General features: G+C 41.4%; 1 protein-coding gene across 8 annotated transcripts in view; it reads left to right on the top strand.

The window, feature by feature from the left end:
* The window catches only part of DZIP3 (DAZ interacting zinc finger protein 3), a 149782-nt gene that overhangs the window by 39194 nt on the left and 91542 nt on the right, over positions 1 to 19046 (top strand). For all 8 annotated transcript variants that reach the window (XM_059687893.1, XM_059687895.1, XM_059687894.1 and 5 more), the window contains 5 exons: positions 5521 to 5601; positions 7964 to 8088; positions 13196 to 13310; positions 15330 to 15449; positions 16653 to 16754. In XM_059687893.1, coding sequence (XP_059543876.1) covers positions 5521 to 5601; positions 7964 to 8088; positions 13196 to 13310; positions 15330 to 15449; positions 16653 to 16754 — 543 coding nt within the window. The remainder of the gene's footprint in view (positions 1 to 5520; positions 5602 to 7963; positions 8089 to 13195; positions 13311 to 15329; positions 15450 to 16652; positions 16755 to 19046) is intronic.

Here is a 19046-nt window from a genome sequence, read left to right as displayed (position 1 = left end):
GGATGTCATCATTTTCTTCTTGCGATTTGCTTGGTTTGATTATTTTTTCATCTGATGCCATTTATGGGGATTGAATTTTATTTGCACAATATAATACATTACAACGATAAATTCAATAATAAAATGATAATTTTCAATTCTATGGAAATATCAACAAAAGCGAGCATGAAATAAAAATAAACCATCGACATGAAAAGCCTTGAAAACACTAAATTTTGTTGATACTCCAATGAAGAAATTTGTAAAAGAAAAGGAATGCACACCATGTTTACCATTTTAAGCGTGAAATTCATGATAACACAAATCTCGTGTCACAATGAACAAAAAAATCTCAAGTGTTGCAGTGTTTATCTCTCACGCTTCTGAGTGGCATCCCTATATATCGATACTGGAATTTCTTCCTTATGCACTGGAATATTTACAAATTTAAGTTACTATAATTTTCTTTACAAACCCAGAGATGTCACAAACAAGTCTGATTTTAAAATTGGGCAACCAGAGTTGATATGCGAGTTTTGCAGCTATAGACGTGTGTGGAGTGTGTGGAAGGTCCACCGCTTGCATTTATAGATGCTTAAGGTGTACAAAGGGTTAAATAAAGAGAAACTTGAACTAGTAAAAATGGGCTTTCCCAACTAGAAATGGAGAGTCATTACAAAATCTACTACTTTCTGTCTCTCTATAAATAATCTCCTTTTTCTTCTGATATTTCTATATTTATAAAAATTGGTACTGCTATTATCAGTTACTGAGTAATCATGTGAAATAAAATTGATAAGATATAATTACATGTTCAAGTTCAAATGATACTTTAGAAATAAATAGGAAAATATAAAAATAAACTTGCATTAAAAATTAGAGTCAATAGTGCAAGATGGTAAAAGGAAAAATTAGTTCTTTAGAATAATTTGGATCAGTAAACTTAAGTTTTGCACCCATGCAGATGATGGATTGGAGTTATCCTAAAGATAGGACAACCCAGAAACATTCAAGATAGCATAAGATACCAAATTCCATCTATATATATAAAAGGCAGTGACCATGATGACCAAAACAACTAGTTTACCGAACAGCAGGCTGCGTGGGGTGACCAGGCCAGCGTGGGGGGGTGGGCTCAATGAGGGACGATCAAACAACTGAACAGCAGGCTGCATGGGGTGATGAGGCCGGCATGGGGGGGGGGGGCAGTGAGGAACGACCAAATGAGTGAACAAGCAGGCTGCATAGGGCGACCAGACAGCAGGGGCGCAGTGAGGGGCAACCAAGCTGGTGGGGGGGGGGCAGTTGGGGGCAACCAGGCCAGTGGGGGGGGCAATTGGAGGTTACCAGGATGGCAGGGGGGGCAGTGAAGGGTGACCATTCTGGCAGAGGGGGGCAGTTGGGGGTGACCAGGCCAGCAGGGGAGGTAGTTAGGGATGACCAGGCCAACAGGCGGGGTAGTTGTGGCAACCAGGCTGGTGGAGTGGGGGGTAGTTGTGGGCAACCAGGCTGGCACGGTGGGGCAGTAAAGGGCAACAAGACCAGAGGGGGGGAAGTCAGGGGTGACCAGGCTAGCAGAGGGCCAGTGAAGGGCGACCAGGACGGCAGGGGTGGCAGGTGCAACCAGGCTGGCGGGGGGGTGGGAGAGGGCAGTTAGGGGTGACCAGGCCGGAAGGGGGGTAAGTTAGGGGCGATCAGGCCAGCAAGCAGAGGTGGTTAGGGGGTGATCAGACTGGCAGGGGGGCAGTTAGGGGTGATCAGGTAGGCAGGCTGGTGAGCAGTTAGGAACCAGTGGTCCTGGATTGTAAGAGGGATGTCTGGCTGCCAGTTTAGACCCTGCTGGGGTCCTAGATTGGAGCGGGTGCAGGCTGGGCTGAGGGGACCCCTCCTCTGCACAGATTTCATGCACCAGGCCTCTAGTCTATACTAATAAAAGATGAAATGCAAATTGACCATCCCTCTGCGATGCCCAAAAGCCATGCCCATCAGCCAATCAGGAGTGAGTATGCAAATTAACCTGACAAAGATGGAGGGTTTTTTGCATACGCAGGTGTCAATTGCCCCGGGAAGCAATGGTGGCCATGGGCTCCCGGGACCATCACCGGCCCCAGGAGGTGATGCCGGCAGCACCCAGGCACGCCCGCGGGCTCCCAGGACCTTCACCAGCAGAGAGCAGAGCAGGAGAGCAGGTGGAGAGCAGGAGGTTTGGAAGACTTGGCAGAGCAGGAGGCCACTGGACATAGTGCAGAGCGAGAGAGAGGGCAGCTTGGAGGGCGTGACTCCCTCTGTCACCCCAGCTTTCTCACCACAGCTGTGGAAACTGACAGGGAGGAGGAAGTCCCACCCCCACAGAATCAGCCAGAATCAGCCGTTGATCAGACAGCTCTCAGCGGCCTGACAGCCAGGACTCTCATTCACCTGCATCTCAGACCATGACAGTAGAGAGGTGGGACTATGTCTAAAGAACAACTGTTTATACAGTGTAGCTCTGCAGCCGAAAGATGCCGGCGTTATTGACAGAAAATGTCTGAAGAGCAACATGCATCTGATCTTGAAAGAAGGCGGTGCCTGCGACAGAATGTATCTGAAGACCAGCTATTGGAAAACTGTCACTCTGATGCCGAAAAACACCAGCGTCATCAACAGAAAATGTCTAAAGACCAACGTGCCTTTGAAATTGAACGAAGGGGTTGGGGAACGACAGAATATGTCTAGAGAACAGTCATCAACAAGTACTAGCAATTCTGGTAGGAACTGCCTTCTCAGCAAAAATGTACTACATGAGGATGCAATTCTCGAACATAGTTGTGGTAGAATGACTGTTCGATATGAATTTTGCCTATCACTAAATTTCTCTGATGAAAAACCACCCGATGAGATATTTACTCGATGTTGTAGTAAAGGGAAAGTCTGTCCAAATGATATACATTTTCCAGATTACCCAGCATATTTATAAAGATTAATGACAGACAAAGATTATGACAGTAAAAATTTCATGGAAAATATTCGTTCCATAAATAGTTCTTTTGCTTTTTCTTCCATGGATGCAAATATTGCATCGCCGTCAGGATATGGACCATACTCTTTAGAATACACGGACAAGTTTATCACCGTGCTGGAACTTTACATCCTTCGGATGGTGTTTCTCAGAAGTTTGCTCACCTCTATATTTTGGGTACAGCCGAAGCTACAAGTAAAAAATTAGCAATGCCAGAAAACCTGGGCTGCTCAGAAAGGCTCTCAACATCAACAACCTCATGCATAAAATAAATGAATTAACAAAATCGTACAAGATGCTACATGTGGTAGAAAAGGAAGCCCAATCTGAAGCAGCAGCAAAAGGTATTGCTCCCACTGAAGTAACAATGGTAATTAAATACAGTCGTAACAGTGACCCAGGTAGATATAATTCTCCCTGTGTAACCGAGGGTGCTGTCATATTCAGAAACAAAGATGGAGAACCTCCTTTTGAAAGGGACTTGCTCATTCATTGTAAACCAGATCCCAATAATCCAAATGCCACTAAAATGAAACAAATCAATATCCATTTTCCTACATTAGATGCAATGACATATCCTATTCTTTTTCCACATGGTGAAAAAGGCTGGGGAACATGTATTGCATTAAGACTCAGACACAACGGTGTAATCGACAATAATACTAGACAAACTGTAAGGACATGAGTCACACAAATACAGTATTATGGATTTCATCTCTCTGTGCATGACAGGTTTAAAAATGCAAGAAAATTAACTCAACAGTTTATCCTGGATTCATATTAAAAAATGGAGGCCAATCGAATAAATTTCATCAAAGCAATCTAAATTGAGAGTTGAAAAATATTGTGGTTTGATGGATTATCTCAAATCTGATCTGAAAATGACAATGTGCCAATTGGTAAAATGATAATACTAACATCATCTTTTGAGAGTAGTCCCGGAAATATGCAGCAGTGATATCAGGATGCTATGGCAATTGTAACGAAGCATGGCAAGCCCGATTTATTTATAACCATGACATGCAACCCCAAATGGGCAGATATTGCAGACAATTTACAACGCTGGCAAAAAGTTGAAAACAGACCTGACTTGGTAGCCAGAGTTTTTAATTTTAAGCTGAATGCTCTTTTAAATGATATCTGTAAATTCCATTTATTTGGCAAAGTAATAGCTAAAATTCATGTCATTGAATTTCAGAAACGCGGACTGCCTCATGCTCACATCCTCTAATTCCCTTTCAATGTGCACAAATTTCATGCACCGGCTCACTAGTCTATAATAATAAAAACCTAATATGCTAATTAGACCAGACGACCTTCTGGAAGAAGCTGGGACTACAAGAGCTGAGGCAAGCCGCTGTGGCTGCGAGGGGCAAGACCCTTGCACGAATTTTGTGCATTGGGCCTCTATTATCATAATAACTTATGAACTCGCAGAAAAATCATTCTTATTTAGGACCCTCAGGAATAATAGGGTTCTAGGAGGTGGTGGACACCACCCTAAAGGAATCCTACTTGGATTTAAAAGAGGTGCAACAAAAATGCAATAACGTGTATGAATTTGATTTTTCTCTCCAGGAAAGCCTAGTAGATACTTGGTGCCCAAGGTTTTTATTGGGGGTTGGTCATGTAGTCACCCTCTGCATAGGCTATATAAAAATTCCCGACTCTCAGAAGAAACTCCCAGGTTTTCAGCATAAATCACTTTATTTGCACAAACAATTTAGGCACAGTGAGTCACCCTTATCAGAGAACAGTGGGAACGCTCCTGAAATCCAGGTTCCTAGACACCCATAAAGAGTCAGTCTTGCAAGCAGGCCTTTCTATGGAAAGCAGTCAGCTCTGCTGACTTTTACGTGTGGTGTGTATAGTTCTTTGCCATTTTATTACCAGTGCTAATGTAACCGCTACTGCAGTCAAGATGAAAGAACTCACATCACTACAAAAATCTCTTTTATTCTACCCCATTATAGTTAGTCATAGGCACCTCTTGCCCTCCTTGCTCTCCCTAATTACTAATCTTTTCTCCATCTCTATAATTTGGCATAGACCATTTTAAATGAAGGAAATATTCTCATGTTTTAATTTTTCACCGAGGAATTGACAAGCTTTATGTTTATACTGTTAGAACAAAATGCGTACATGGACAATAAAATACTTTGATTTAAGAGATCATTGTATTTTTTAAGCTGGATGGTAGATACATGAGTGTTCATTGTATTATTACCTAAAGTATTTTGATACCTGAAATATAAATGAAAGAATTTTGCAAAAGGTTTAGTATAACAAATCTTGATGGCATTTACTTCCATTTTCTTTAATCAAACTCTCATATTTTATTTCAGGATATTGACTATCTTCTTATTCTGGGTCAAATTATCAAATACATCTAAAATGAATTCTCTTATCAGATAATTGATAATATAATGAAAATTTCACTATTTTAATAATTATTAGACCAACCTAAGATATTTAATTGATCTTGCTAAATTTTAAAGTAGCTTAGTCTAAATAATCAATTAAAATATATTTTATCATTTTAGGCACATCAGATTAATATTGATTATTATTTGACATTACTGTTCTTGTATGGATTAGCACTCACTGAAAGAGGAAAGAAAGAGGTATGTAGCATTTGATATTTGCCTATTATAAATCTTTTTACATATACTGACCTCATTTTAACAAATTAAAATGTTGATTTTTGAAATTCTCTAAAAATTGAAACCACTCAGTGACTTTTCTTTTATATATTTTTAATATAGTATAGTTATTCTAGAAACTGTTTTGTGAAATAAAAGTTGATAGGGGAAACATAATTTTAGCTTACAACTTTAGTTATTTTATTTATCCTTTAAGTGCTTACCATTTGTGTAAAACAAAATTGCTTAGCATCTTTCACTTATACAATATATTTTAATACATTTTCTAGTATAGCTTGATCTGGCTGGTCCTAATCTTACCCCTTGTAAAATAAAAGTTATACTTTAAATTTTTGGTTGAGTAAGGTGAAGTGCAAAAAGTAAAAATCTGGGAGTTAACTAGGTGATTCCTAAGAGTTCTTTGAATTTAACATTATCTTTTTATGTTTTTTAATGATTTCTCATATTATCTTTGCAACCTTGATATTTCCTTTACTTTTTGTCTCTAGAAATCTGTACTTTTTACTTGTTATTTGAAAAATTAAGGAGATTTGTGCTCCAATTAGAAAGAAAATTAGTAAGAATTATAAAGTATTAGCTAATAATATTTTCCAGTTTTACAAACAAAAATTGTTGTTGTTCTTTTTTTTTAAATTGTTTTATTGCTTAAAGTATTACAAAGGGTATTACATATGTCTCCTTTTTTCCCCCGCCCTTGACAATCCCCTGGCCTCCCCTACCCCCCAGTGTCTTATGTCCATTGGTTATGCTTATATGCATGCATACAAGTCCTTCGATTGATCTCTTACCTCCCTCTCCTTCCCCCCGCACCCTCCCCGTCCTTCCCGCTGTAGTTTGACAGTCTGTTCGAGGCAGCTCTGCCTCTGTATCTATTTTTGTTCATAAGTTTATAATGGTCTTTATTATCCATGAATGAGTGAGATCATGTGGTATTTTTCCTTCATTGACTGGCTTATTTCACTAAGCATAATGCTCTCCATATCCATCCATGCTGTTGCAAATGGTAAGAGTTCCTTCTTTTTTACAGCAGCATAGTATTCCATCATGTAGATGTACCACGGTTTTCTAATCCATTCATCTACTAATGGGCACTTAGGCTGTTTCCAGATTTTAGCTATGGTGAATTGTGCTGCTATGAACATAGGGGTGCATATATCCTTTCTGATTGGTGTTTCTGTTTTCTTGGGATATATTCCTAGAAGTGGGATCACAGGGTCAAATGGGAGTTCCATTTTTAGTTTTTTGAGGAAGCGCCATACTGTCTTCCATAGTGGCTGCACCAGTCTGCATTCCCACCATCAGTGCACAAGTGTTCCTTTTTCTCCACATCCTCTCCAGCACTTGTCGTTTGTTGATTTGTTGAGCCAGTCTGACAGGTGTGAGATGGTACCTCATTTTTGTTTTGATTTGCATCTCTCGGATGATTAGTGACTTTGAGCATGTTTTCATATGTCTCTTGGCTTTCTGAATGTCCTCTTTTGAAAGGTGTCTATTTAGGTCCTTTGCCTATTTTTTGATTGGATTGTTTATCTTCCTTTTGTTAAGTTGTATGAGTTCCCTATAGATTTTGGAGATTAGGCCCTTGTCAGATATAACATTGGCAAATATGTTTTCCCACGCAGTGGGCTTTCTTATTGTTTGTTGTTGTTTTTCTTAATCCTCACCCGAGGATTTGTTTTTATTGATTTTTATTTATTGATTGATTTTTAAAATATATTTTTATTGATTTCAGAGAGAAAGGGAGAGATAGAAACATCAATAATGAGAGAGAATCACTGATCGGCTGCCTCCCGCATGAGCCCATAACCTGGGCATGTGCCCCAACCAGAATTGAACCTGGGACCCTTCAGTCCACAGGCTGACGCTCTATCCACTGAGCCAAACCGCCAGGGCATGATTTTTAGAGAGACAAGAAGGGGGAGTGAGAGAGAAAGAGAAACTTTAATATGAGAGAGAAACATTTATTGGTTGCCTCTCGTTCCAGAGATCGAACCCACAACCTAAGTATGTGCCCTAACTGGGAATCGAACAACCTTTTAGAATATGGGATGATGCTCCAACCAATTGAACCACCAGACCAGGGCTATTGTTATTTTAGTGTTCACTTTTAAATGTTGGTCAAAAAATACCTTAGGTTGTTGTACATATTTTAAGCACATGTGACCACATACAGCAGTGCTAGGATTAGAGATGTGAATAAATGACCAAAAGACTGGACCAATATTAAAGTTTCCCTAACTTCTCAAGTTTGGGGAATATTTGTTTATTGTAAAAGAAAAAAAAAGTCTTTACATTAGCCAAACCGAGTTTTATGTTCCTACAGGATTATACGGAAGCTGAGAATAAGTTTCTAGTGATGAAGATGGTGATCCAAGAAAATGAAATTTGTGAAAAATTTATGTCTTTAGTTTATTTTGGACGTGGTTTACTTCGATGTGCTCAGAAGAGGTAAGGATTTTAACTAATGGGTAGATCTTCCCTGTCAGCTTTCTGCATTGCGAAATGGGGATGGGGATAAAAGTTTGCACAGTATACCAGGTATAATCATGCTGGGTGGATTTTTTTTCTTCTTCGCCTATTTTTTACAGATAATAATTTCTTTAATGTACTTGAGAATATTAAGTGTCAAACTTAACAGGTCGTGACAGTAAGAGGCAGTATAACATAAACATTGGGATATAGTCTTTGGAGTCTGACAGACCTGGGTTCAAATACATTTGCTACCACCTACCTAATCTTTGATTTAAGGAAACTTAATGTTGGCTAAGCCTTATCTTTTTTCTTATTTGTCAAATGGAACTAAAAGTAGTGCCCACCTCATAAGATGCTGCAGGTAATTAACACAGTGCCCAGGACACAGAAATGCTATCTTAATAAATAAATGATGGTTGTAGTTTTTAATATTATCACCACTTGGAATAGGTGTTTAAGGTATAATAGAACTAATAAAGCATCGAAAGAGTCCAAATGCTGAGTTTTGGAAGTGTTGGGTATTATATATTTAGTGAAATTGTATAGGGTAATCTATATGGACTAACAGTCTGTTCACTTCCTATTTGGAGATCCTTAGCCATTTGTAACATCATTCATTTTATTTGCTAAGCATTTATCATATTCTAGAGACTGTGCTAGATTTGGGGATACAATTATTTACAAAATAGACAGTTCCTATTCCCATGTAACTGATAATATTATAGATACTAATCAAATAATAAGTTGTGCAAAATTTTTATAAAATGTTATAAAAAAAGCTATGATGGAATATACAGTGAATAATAAAAGACTTCTAGAGTCCCAGTCTGGTTCTGGGAATCAGAAGTCTTTCTGAGGAAATAATGTTTAGCTGAGATCTGAAGAATGAATTACACAAAGTTTACTTGTGCAAATCCATATGAAGGATTACTGCTTGGTCCAGCCATCCTATCTAATAAAAGAGAAACATGGTAATTGGCGTACAACCGCTACCCTTCCCATTGGCTAATCAGGGCAATATGCAAATTAACTGCCAGCCAAGATGGCGGCCAGCAGCCAGGCAGCTTAAAACTAACATGAGGCTTGCTTCAGTGACGGAGGACTCCAACGTTCCCTGCCTGCCGCTGCAGGCCTCTGAGCTGCAACTCTAAGCAACTATGTAACAAATACAGAAGCTAAACAAAACCCCAGAAACCTGCTTTAGTCCGCCAGCTTCAGCCAGCAGGATCGCAACATTGTAAGCAAAGACCAGAAACCTACTTTTAGCAGTGGAGGCCTAAGAGCTGGAGCCAAGCCTCAAAGCTAAAGCTGGCCCAGAATAAAAAAAAAAAAAAAGAGCCAGAGAGAAAAAGGAGCAGTTGGGAGCGTCAGTCACCCCCAGCCTGAAAACAGCCCTCAGCCCCTCACCCAGACTGGCCAGGCACCCCAGTGGGGACCCCCACCCTGAAGGGTGTGTGACCAGCTGCAAACAGCCATCATCCCCTCACCCAGGCTGGCCAGGCACCCCAGTGGGGACCCCCACCCTGATTCAGGACGCCCTTCAGGGCAAACCAGCTGGCACCCACCCATGCACCAGGCCTCTACCCTATATAGTAAAAGGGTAATATGCCTCCCGGCACCTGGATCAACGTGACAGGGGGCAGCGCCCAAACCCCCTGATCGCCCTGCGGCTCTGTGTGTGACAGGGGGCGGGGCCACAACCCCCCTATCCACCCTGCTCTGTTCGTGACAGGGGATGGCGCCCCAACCCCCTGATCAGCCCTGCTCTGTGCCTGATAGGGGGGAGCTCCGCAACCCCCTGATTGCCCTGTGGCTCTGTGTGTGACAGGGTGCAGCGCCCCAACCCCCTGATGGGCCCTGCTCTGTGTGTGACAGGGTGCGGTGCCCCAACCACCCCCCCCCATGGGCCCTGCTCTGTGTGTGACGGGGTAGAGCCATAACCTCCCCATCGGCCCTGCCCTGAGTGTGAGAGTGGCGGCGCCCCAACCTCCTGATGGGCCCTGCTCTGTGCGTGACAGGGTACAGAGCCCCAACCCCCCTGATGAGCCCTGCTCTGTGAGTGACAGGGGGCAGTGCCCCAACCCCCTGATTGGCCCTGCTTTGTGCATGACAGGGGATGGCGCCGCAACCTCCCCATCGACCCTGCCTTGAGTGTGACAGGAGACGGTGCCCCACCCCCCAATCGGCCCTACCCTGAGCGTGACTGAAGGTGGCATCACAACCTCCGGATCGCCCTGCTCTGTGCATGACAGGGGGCGGCGCCCCAACTCCCCAATTGGCCCTGCTCTGAGCCTGACCAGGGGCTGCACCTAGGGATTGGGCCTGCCCTCTGCCACCCAGGAGCAGGCCTAAGCCAGCAGGTCGTTATCTCTCGAGGGGTTCCAGATTGCGAGAGGGCGCAGCCCGGGCTGAGGGACCCCCCTCCCCCCTGAGTGCACAAATTTTTGTGCACCGGGCCTCTAGTCCTATATAATAAAAGCCTAATATGCTAAGTGTCCGGTACTCCGGTGACCTGTCGACTGTTCAACCAATCAAAGTATAATATGCTAATGATATGATAAGGCTGCTCAACCGCTCGCTATGATGTGCACTGACCACCAGCGGGCAGACAGTCGGCTGGTTGACCAGTTGCTATGATGTGCACTGACTACCAGGGGACAGACTCTCAACTGGTAGGTTAGCTTGCTGCTGGGGTCTGGCTGATCGGGACTGAGCAAGATGGGCCAGACATGCCCTGGAGCCCTCTTGCTGTCCCTTCCCGGCCTCAAGCTTGCACTGGTGGGGTCCCTCGGGGGTGTCGGAGAGCCGGTTTCAGCCTGATCCCACAGGCCACTCCCCTCGGGAAGGCACCAGACGCAGGGCTCACAGCTGGTGAGAGCCGCTGTGGTGGCTTGAGCCTCTCCCAATCAGGACTGATTGGGCGCGAGCCTGTGGTAGGCGTAGTGGGGCTGAGATGAGCGGGAACAGCAGGTAGGAGCTGAAGGTGGCATTGGACTGTGGGTGTCAGCTTGATCCCCGCAGGCCACCCCGAGGGACTCCACCCATGCATGAATTCCTGCACCAGGCCTCTAGTGATCCATAAAAGCATCACTACCTGTTAGTTCCCTGATTCTTTGGTTTATCGTCTATCCTTTGGCATGCTTGCTTTTTACTAAGGTATCCAGAATATTCCCCACTTTGTATTCACTAGTATTATGATGTCATCAATACCAATGAACAGTGTGATGTTTTGCAGAATGTTAGAATAATAAAAATCCCTTTAGTCTATATTGTGGAGAGAATTAACATAGCTCTGAGACAAGTAATGAATGTATATTGCTGTACTTCCCTTAAATATGTACACTACTCTTTATTCTCTTTACTTATGGGCATTGGAGAGAATCCATTTTCCAGATGGTTGACACTAGAAAGTCCATTATATGATATCATTTACTTTCATCCCTGACCTACAGAGAACCACCACCACTGAGCTGCCTTTCTGACTCTATATTTCTTATTGCATTAATGGATGGAGTGTCACCTTGGTCTTTCCAGGGCAACAGTTGCCAACTGGTGGTCCGTGGACTACTGGTGGTCCATGAGGTCCGAAAGGTTGATGACCACTATTCCAGGGGACATTGTCTAGGGATGGACTCTGTGGTCTTATGTACTAAGTCCTTTCTAATATCCTCCCCTCCCTGAACTTTCTTTTAATACTCTACCACGAAGTTTCCAGCATTTCCACCTCAGTTTCTATAGGCCATTGTTATGTCCAAGCTTCAAATAACCTTCTTAAGCAGCATGTTAGGACTGGCTTAAGGTATCCTTACTAGGAAATTAAATCTTAAGTTATGGAAGTTGTCCCATGTCAATACACATTTCCCTATCCAGCTGTATATTTGTCCACTGGTTCAGCACTCTTAAGGTTTATTGCTACACATGTTCTAGTACATACTAGTCAAGTTCTGCAATTCTCATGATGAATTAAGTTTGTTGTTTTTTTTCCTGGGCAGGGACTCTGTGTTCCCATTTGGACTTTGCTTTTATGTGATCCTAGATATATTAGTCTGTAGGCAATGAGTGGAGAGGGAGGATCTTGAGAAGGAAGGCATTATCTTTTGAGACATGTACTCCAAATGATATTTTTGTATGGCCCTTAAATAAAGGGAATCTGCCCCTCCTAGCAAGGAGTAGGTCTTTGCCAGTCAGAGGGGTCATGAGAATTTAGGAATTCATTGTTTCTAAGTATATTCACCTAAATGTCCCCATTCCAGATCTCAGAGTCTACTTGCTTCCTGTCAGAGCCCTCATTTTCACATAATGGTACTGTTGAGGCTGTGCTTTTTTGTTTGTTTTTTTGTTTGTTTCTTTGTTTTTGGTGCCCTTGGCCGGAATCGAACCTGGGACCCTTGAGCCCACAGGCCAATGCTCTATCCACTGAGCCAAACCGGTTAGGGCATGAGGTTGTGCTTTTGGTCTTTGCTGTTGTTCTACCCTTGTGATTAAATACTGAGCCTCATTTTCAGCATAGTTTGTCCTTATAATTAGGGTTGGTAAGGATTCTTTATGTATTACCATGGAGGCCTTTTACCCTGAGTTGATAATAGTAGTCCCATCAAGGTTATGCATTTCATCTCTTTTATGGTTTGCTGCACCTTGTGATTAAATCTGGGACTGATTTTTTTTTAACATAGATTGTATTTACCCAATATATCTACAGATTAGGGTCTCTTTAAATGCCACCATAGAGGCCTCTGTCTTTCACAGTGTGTCTTGAGTCAATAGTTGGCTGACCTGTGCCTGTCATTCTCTTTCTTCAAGGCTTCCAAGACAGTAAACAAAAGCCAATCAACTCTACAATCCCTTTAATTACCATGGTCCCTATACTGTTCAAGTGAGCTACTACATAATCAATTGTCTCCCCTTCCACCTGTTTTTCATCCCAATCTACCACAGGTGAGAGTCCTAGTATTTGTATTTCTATAGCATGCCAGAGGTTATCACTACCCTACTTATCACACACAAAAAAGGGTTATTCGTTTTATTTTAAACTATTTAGTTACAGTGTCACATTCAAACTAACCTTATTTAAAATGCCTTGCAGATATAATGGAGGACTGCTAGAATTTTATAAAAGTTTACAAGAAATAGGTGATACAAATGATCATTGGTTTGACATAGATCCTACGGAAGATGAAGATTTACCTACAACTTTTAAAGTAAGCAATTATTTAAGAATAACATTTCATTTCTGACTAATCAGAATCATCTTTGATAAAGTGCAGTTTATGTTAACTATGTCATATTCTATAAGAAGCACATTCTTTAATTGGAAATTAGTTTTTTATATGAGAAATAACCTTGATTTCATTACATAGTGCGGAATGTATGATTCAACAAGTAGAGAGAAGTGAAGAGGCTGTATTAGCATTTTCAAATAACAAGATTAAAAGCTCTAATAATCTATTTCTTCACAGGGCTAGAACTAAGTGCAATAGTTAACTTTTTTTTTCAAATTGTACTTAACCATTTTATTGTTGATTCTAATTTTGAAAGTACTAAATGCCTCAGGAAACTGAAAAATGTGAAAATGCCTGAAGGTAAAACTAAAATTTGTTCATATTTCCTTAAATGGAGAAACCACTGTTAGCATTTTCATTTATATCTTTCCAGACACTCATCCTGCTGTTTATTATTTAATTTATCCTAAACATTTTACTTTTTCACTATATGTAAAGTGATCTTTGTGTATTTTTTACATCATTTTCTTAGGATAAATTTCTAAAAGTGGAACTGTGAAGCAAGTGTCCACACACTTGTAAAGTTGCTGAGATATATCTCTATATTTTCTCTCGGAAAGTTTATACCAGGTTATAGTCTTAAGACACAGTATGAGAGTTTCTATATTTCCACATCCTCTGGGTAGTCTTTATTTTTTGGATAATTTTTACCTATTTGATAAGTCACATTGATCACTTTTTATTTGTTTAATAAGAACATTAACAACAAGTTTCACTTGGTTAGTGTTTGAATGACATACTTCTTTCCAGACTTTTACTTTAAACCTCTTTGGATCCTTATATTTTACCTGACTTAAAGTCCAAATGCATTCCTTGAAATAAAAAGAGACGTATCATTAAAACACACAATTCAAGTTTTCAGGAAGCTATAGCAACTGAAAATTTGTAATATAGCCTCAAAATAGACGGGACAAAAACTGATGGAATTGAAAAGAGAAATAAAAACTCCCAGTCACAGATTATTTTAATACTAGAGGCCCGCTGCACAAAATTCATGCATGGGGCCCCCTCAGCCCAGCCTGCACCCTCTCCAATCCAGGACACCTCGGGGGATGTCCGACTGCCGGTTTAGGCCCGATCCCAGTGATCAGTCGGACATCCCTCTCACAATCTGGGACCACTGGCTCCTAGCTGCTCACCTGCCTGTCTGCCTGATCGCCCCTCCTGCTGGCCTGGTCACCCCCAACTAGCCTGGTCACCTCCAACTGCCACTCCCATTGCCGGCCTGGTCTCCCCTAATTGGCCACCCCCTCGCTGGCCTGGTCACCCCACACAGCCTGCTGTTCAGTTGTTTGGTCATCCCTCAGTAACCCCCCTGCAAGTCTGGTCGCCCCACGCAGCCTGCTGTTCAGTTGTTTGGTTTTCCCTCACTAACCCCCCTGCCAACCTGGTCGCCACATGCAGCCTGCTGTTCGGCCATCACTGTGATGGAGTCATGGACAATTTGCATATTCCTCTATTATTAGTATAGATACCTGTCTTAGTAATCAATAGAATAAGCAGACAATTTTTTGCATTTGTCAGGATAACTATATGACTTTTAAATCTCACCTAATAAAGTAATAATTTTATACATTAAAAAAAATTAACTTCTGTACTTATCTAAAGAATCCCTACTTGGTCTTGGTTATTTTTTTTTCCCTCTTCCCTTTAAAATATTTCCCTTTATTATCCTAACATTTTTAGTGAATTTTATGTACACTTTTTTCCTTTCTCCATGTTTATATTCAGTAAGAAATTCAGTATTTCTATTTTAGCACCTTCCTATCTATTGTTTACTTTGAATGAGGAAAATACATTCTATTACTTAAAAAAAATACATACAAACACATTCAAAAAACTATATAACTTAAATTACTTAAAATTATGTATGGTAAAATATTGGATATGATGTAGTCATTACTAATTGATGAGATTATTTTTATTTTTAAAATCTAGGATCGTCTCAATAATTTTATCAAGACAACTGAAAGTAATATAATGAAGCAGACCATTTGTAGTTATCTAGATTGTGAACGATCTTGTGAAGCTGACATTTTAAGGAACACCAATTATAAGGTACTATAATTATCAGTTAACTGAATATTTAAAAAATAAACTTAGATAAAAATTATTGTATTATGCATCAAAATAGTATTTCAAAAGAGTACTTATTTTAATAACAGTGATAGTGCAGTTGAGAAATTGTTTGAGTATCTCTAAGAATTTAGAATTTTAATGACCTGGAATTAATTTATACCCTGTGAGTCAATAAAAGAATGAATTGGTTTTGCTAAGGGTTTTGTAATAGTCACATGTCTCTGAAGTTATAATTAATATTTCTGCTATCATACAGTAGAAATTATCTAAAATATTCTTTATAGTTAGAATTGTTATTTTATTTTCATTTTTCTAAAATTTATTTTACTAAGGAGAAAGATTGTCACTCCTCAAGATTTATGTTACTAAGTAAGTGATCATTATTTTTGCTCGGGGCCTTGAGGGAGAAAAAATCATAACCAGCCTTAATTTGAAGAAATTCAACAATCAAAGTACTTCAAATCTGGTTCCCAGGAGATATGGCAGAATAAGACTGGAAAATCACAAGATAAAATGCGATGTGATTATCAGTGCAAATATAACACCACTTCTATAAAATAATGAAAATCTCAGTTAAAAGGCATGGGCATCCAGAATGAAGCATGTAGCAGGGAGGGCTGCTTAAAAAACATCTTTTTGTGAGAATGACAGTTGAGAATGCTTTTAATGTGTGTTTTTGTTTTTGTAAAAAGGAAAACTCAGAAAGACCAAAAGAATACATTTTATGTTTTTTTAAAATAAAGATGGCTATTATAATGGGGGAAAAAAAGAATGGCATGATGTGTATAGCAAATGGGGTAAATAGGGAGGAGGAGAAAGCCAAGATCTATTCATTAGGGTAAGTTAGGAATTAGGGAGGTAGACCTGGTAAAGTACAGTGCTTATGAGGGGCAAGTTCAGTCTTCGTGTAGGTGACATGGTAATATGGTTATGGTTTCCCAGGGAGGTAATGGCATTCCAATCACATACATAGCATGTAGCAGCAGGAAGTCCTGGCCACAAAATTTAGATTTTTGTCATCCAAGCAATCTACCTCTTTAAAGGAAGCATAACTGTAGTTCCAGGGAGGACACACTGGGAAGGACAAAAAACTTGTGAAGTTAAAAGTGACTTAAAGTGATAGTTCTATTTATATATGATATTCTATTTCCAGATCAACAACTTATTTTCATTCTTTTCCAGGGATTTTTTCAATTTATGTGCAGTAAAAGTTGCTGTGTTTATTTTCATAAAATTTGTTGGAAGAAGTTCAAGAATTTAAAATATCCAGGTGAAAATGATCAGGTATTTCATTTTTCCTTAAAAACTTTACTACAACATTTCTTCCTCTACCCTTTCCTCTTTTTTTCTTTTTTTTTTTTTTTTCATTTCTTCCTGTTAATATCCTTCCTCCTCAATTTTACCTCTGGGTTTTTTTCCTTATTTTTTCTGATGCTTTTCTCCTTACTATTCTTTGTTCATTATCACCATTTATTAAACAGATCTTCATAGGGGATACTCTGCTTGTTGCTTTGCTTAGTGATTCCTATCTATTTCTTTCCCTATCGAAGTTTATACTCTTAAGAATAGAAATATTGTCGCATATCCTATCTAATAAAAGAGAAACATGGTAATTGGCATACGACCGATACCCTTTTCATTGGCTAATCAGCGAGATATGCAAATTAACTGTCAGCCAAGATGGCGGCCGGCAGCCAGGCAGCTTGAAACTAACATGAGGCTTGGTTGCCTCAGTGACGGAGGAAACCAACGTTCCCCGCCTGCCGCTGCCTCTGAGCTGGCAGTTTAAGAAACTCTGTAACAAATACGCCCAACTTCAGCCAGCAGAATCGCAACATTGTAAGCAAAGGCCAGAAACCTACTTTCAGCCGGAGGCCTAAGAGCTGGAGCCAAGCCTCAAGCTAAAGCTGGCCCAGAATAAAAAAAAAAAAAAAAAAAAAAAAAAGGAAAAAAGGAGCGTTTGGGAGTTCAGTCACCCCCAGCCTGAAAACAGCCCTCAGCCCCTCACCCAGACTGGCCAGGCACCCCAGTGGGGACCCCCACCCTGATCCAGGACACCCTTCAGGGCAAACCAGCCGGCCCCCACCCGTGCACCAGGCCTCTACCCTATATAGTAAAAGGGAAATATGCCTCCCAGCACCGGGATCAGCGGAGCCACGAGGCCTCCTGGCACCGGGATCAGCGTGACAGGGGGCAGCGCCCAAACCCCCTGATCGCCCTGCGGCTCTGTGTGTGACAGGGGGCGGGGCCACAACCTCCCTATCCACCCTGCTCTGTGCCTGATAGGGGGGAGCTCCCCCCTCCCCCACGGGCCCTGCTCTGTGTGTGACGGGGTAGAGCCATAAACTCCCCATCGGCCCTGCCCTGAGTGTGAGAGTGGCGGCGCCCCAACCCCCTGATCCGCCCTGCTCTGTGGGTGATAGAGGGTAGCACCCCAACCCCCTGATGGGCCCTGCTCTGTGCGTGACAGGGTACAGAGCCCCAACCCCCCTGATCAGCCCTGCTCTGTGCGTGACAGGGTACAGAGCCCCAACCCCCCTGATGGGCCCTGCTCTGTGTGTGACAGGGGGTTGCTCCACAACCTCCCCATCGACCCTGCCTTGAGTGTGACAGGGGGCGGCGCCCCAACTCCCCAATCAGCCCTGCTCTGAGCCCGACCAGGGGCTGCACCTAGGGATTGGGCCTGCCCTCTGCCACCCGGGAGCAGGCCTAAGCCAGCAGGTCGTTATCTCCCTAGGGGTCCCAGACTGCTAGAGGGCACAGGCCAGGCTGAGGGACCCCCCCTCCCCCCCCCCCCGAGTGCACAAATTTTTGTGCACCGGGCCTCTAGTATTTACATAAAAGTCATAGAATCAAAGAATAGAATTGCCTAATAAACTAACAGAAAGGACAGTTATACAATTTTAAGGATAGCTTCTATTTTAAGGATAGAGAACAATGATAAATTTTATAGTCTTCAAAAATCTATTTGAGATTATGTATTTTTACCTAAAGTCATATAACTAAATTGAATTCTTTGCCACTAAAATTAAAGTAAAAGTATAAAGCCCAATTCTATATTAATTATTCTTTGGTGAGTTGATTACCATAAGTTGGGCTTATGGTATTTGGTCAGAGTTTTACATTGTGTACACAGAAAACCCCAATAAAAAAATCGTGGCATAATTTGCAACGACATGGATGGAACTGGAGAACATTATGCTAAGTGAAATAAGCCAGTCAATGAAGGAAAAATACCACATGATCTCACTCATTTATGGATAATAAAGTCCATTATAAACTTATGAACAAAAATAGACACAGAGGCAGAGCAGCCTTGAACAGACTGTCAAACTACAGTGGGAAGGCCAGGAAGGGTTGGGGGGCAGGAGGGGGCTGGAGGGGTAAGAGATCAACCGAAGGACTTGTATGCATGCATATAAGCATAACCAATGGACATAAGACACTGGGGGGTAGGGGAGGCCAGGGGATTGTCAAGGACGGGGAAAAAAAGGAGACATATGTAATACCCTTTGTAATACTTTAAGCAATAAAACAATTTTAAAAAATCATGGCATAGAAAGAGCATTGTATATG

The sequence above is a fragment of the Myotis daubentonii genome, chromosome 3, assembly GCF_963259705.1.
Source record: "Myotis daubentonii chromosome 3, mMyoDau2.1, whole genome shotgun sequence".
Taxonomy (NCBI): Eukaryota; Metazoa; Chordata; class Mammalia; order Chiroptera; family Vespertilionidae; genus Myotis; species Myotis daubentonii.
Note: the sequence above shows the minus strand (reverse complement) of the source record. Positions and strands in the feature narration are given on the sequence as shown.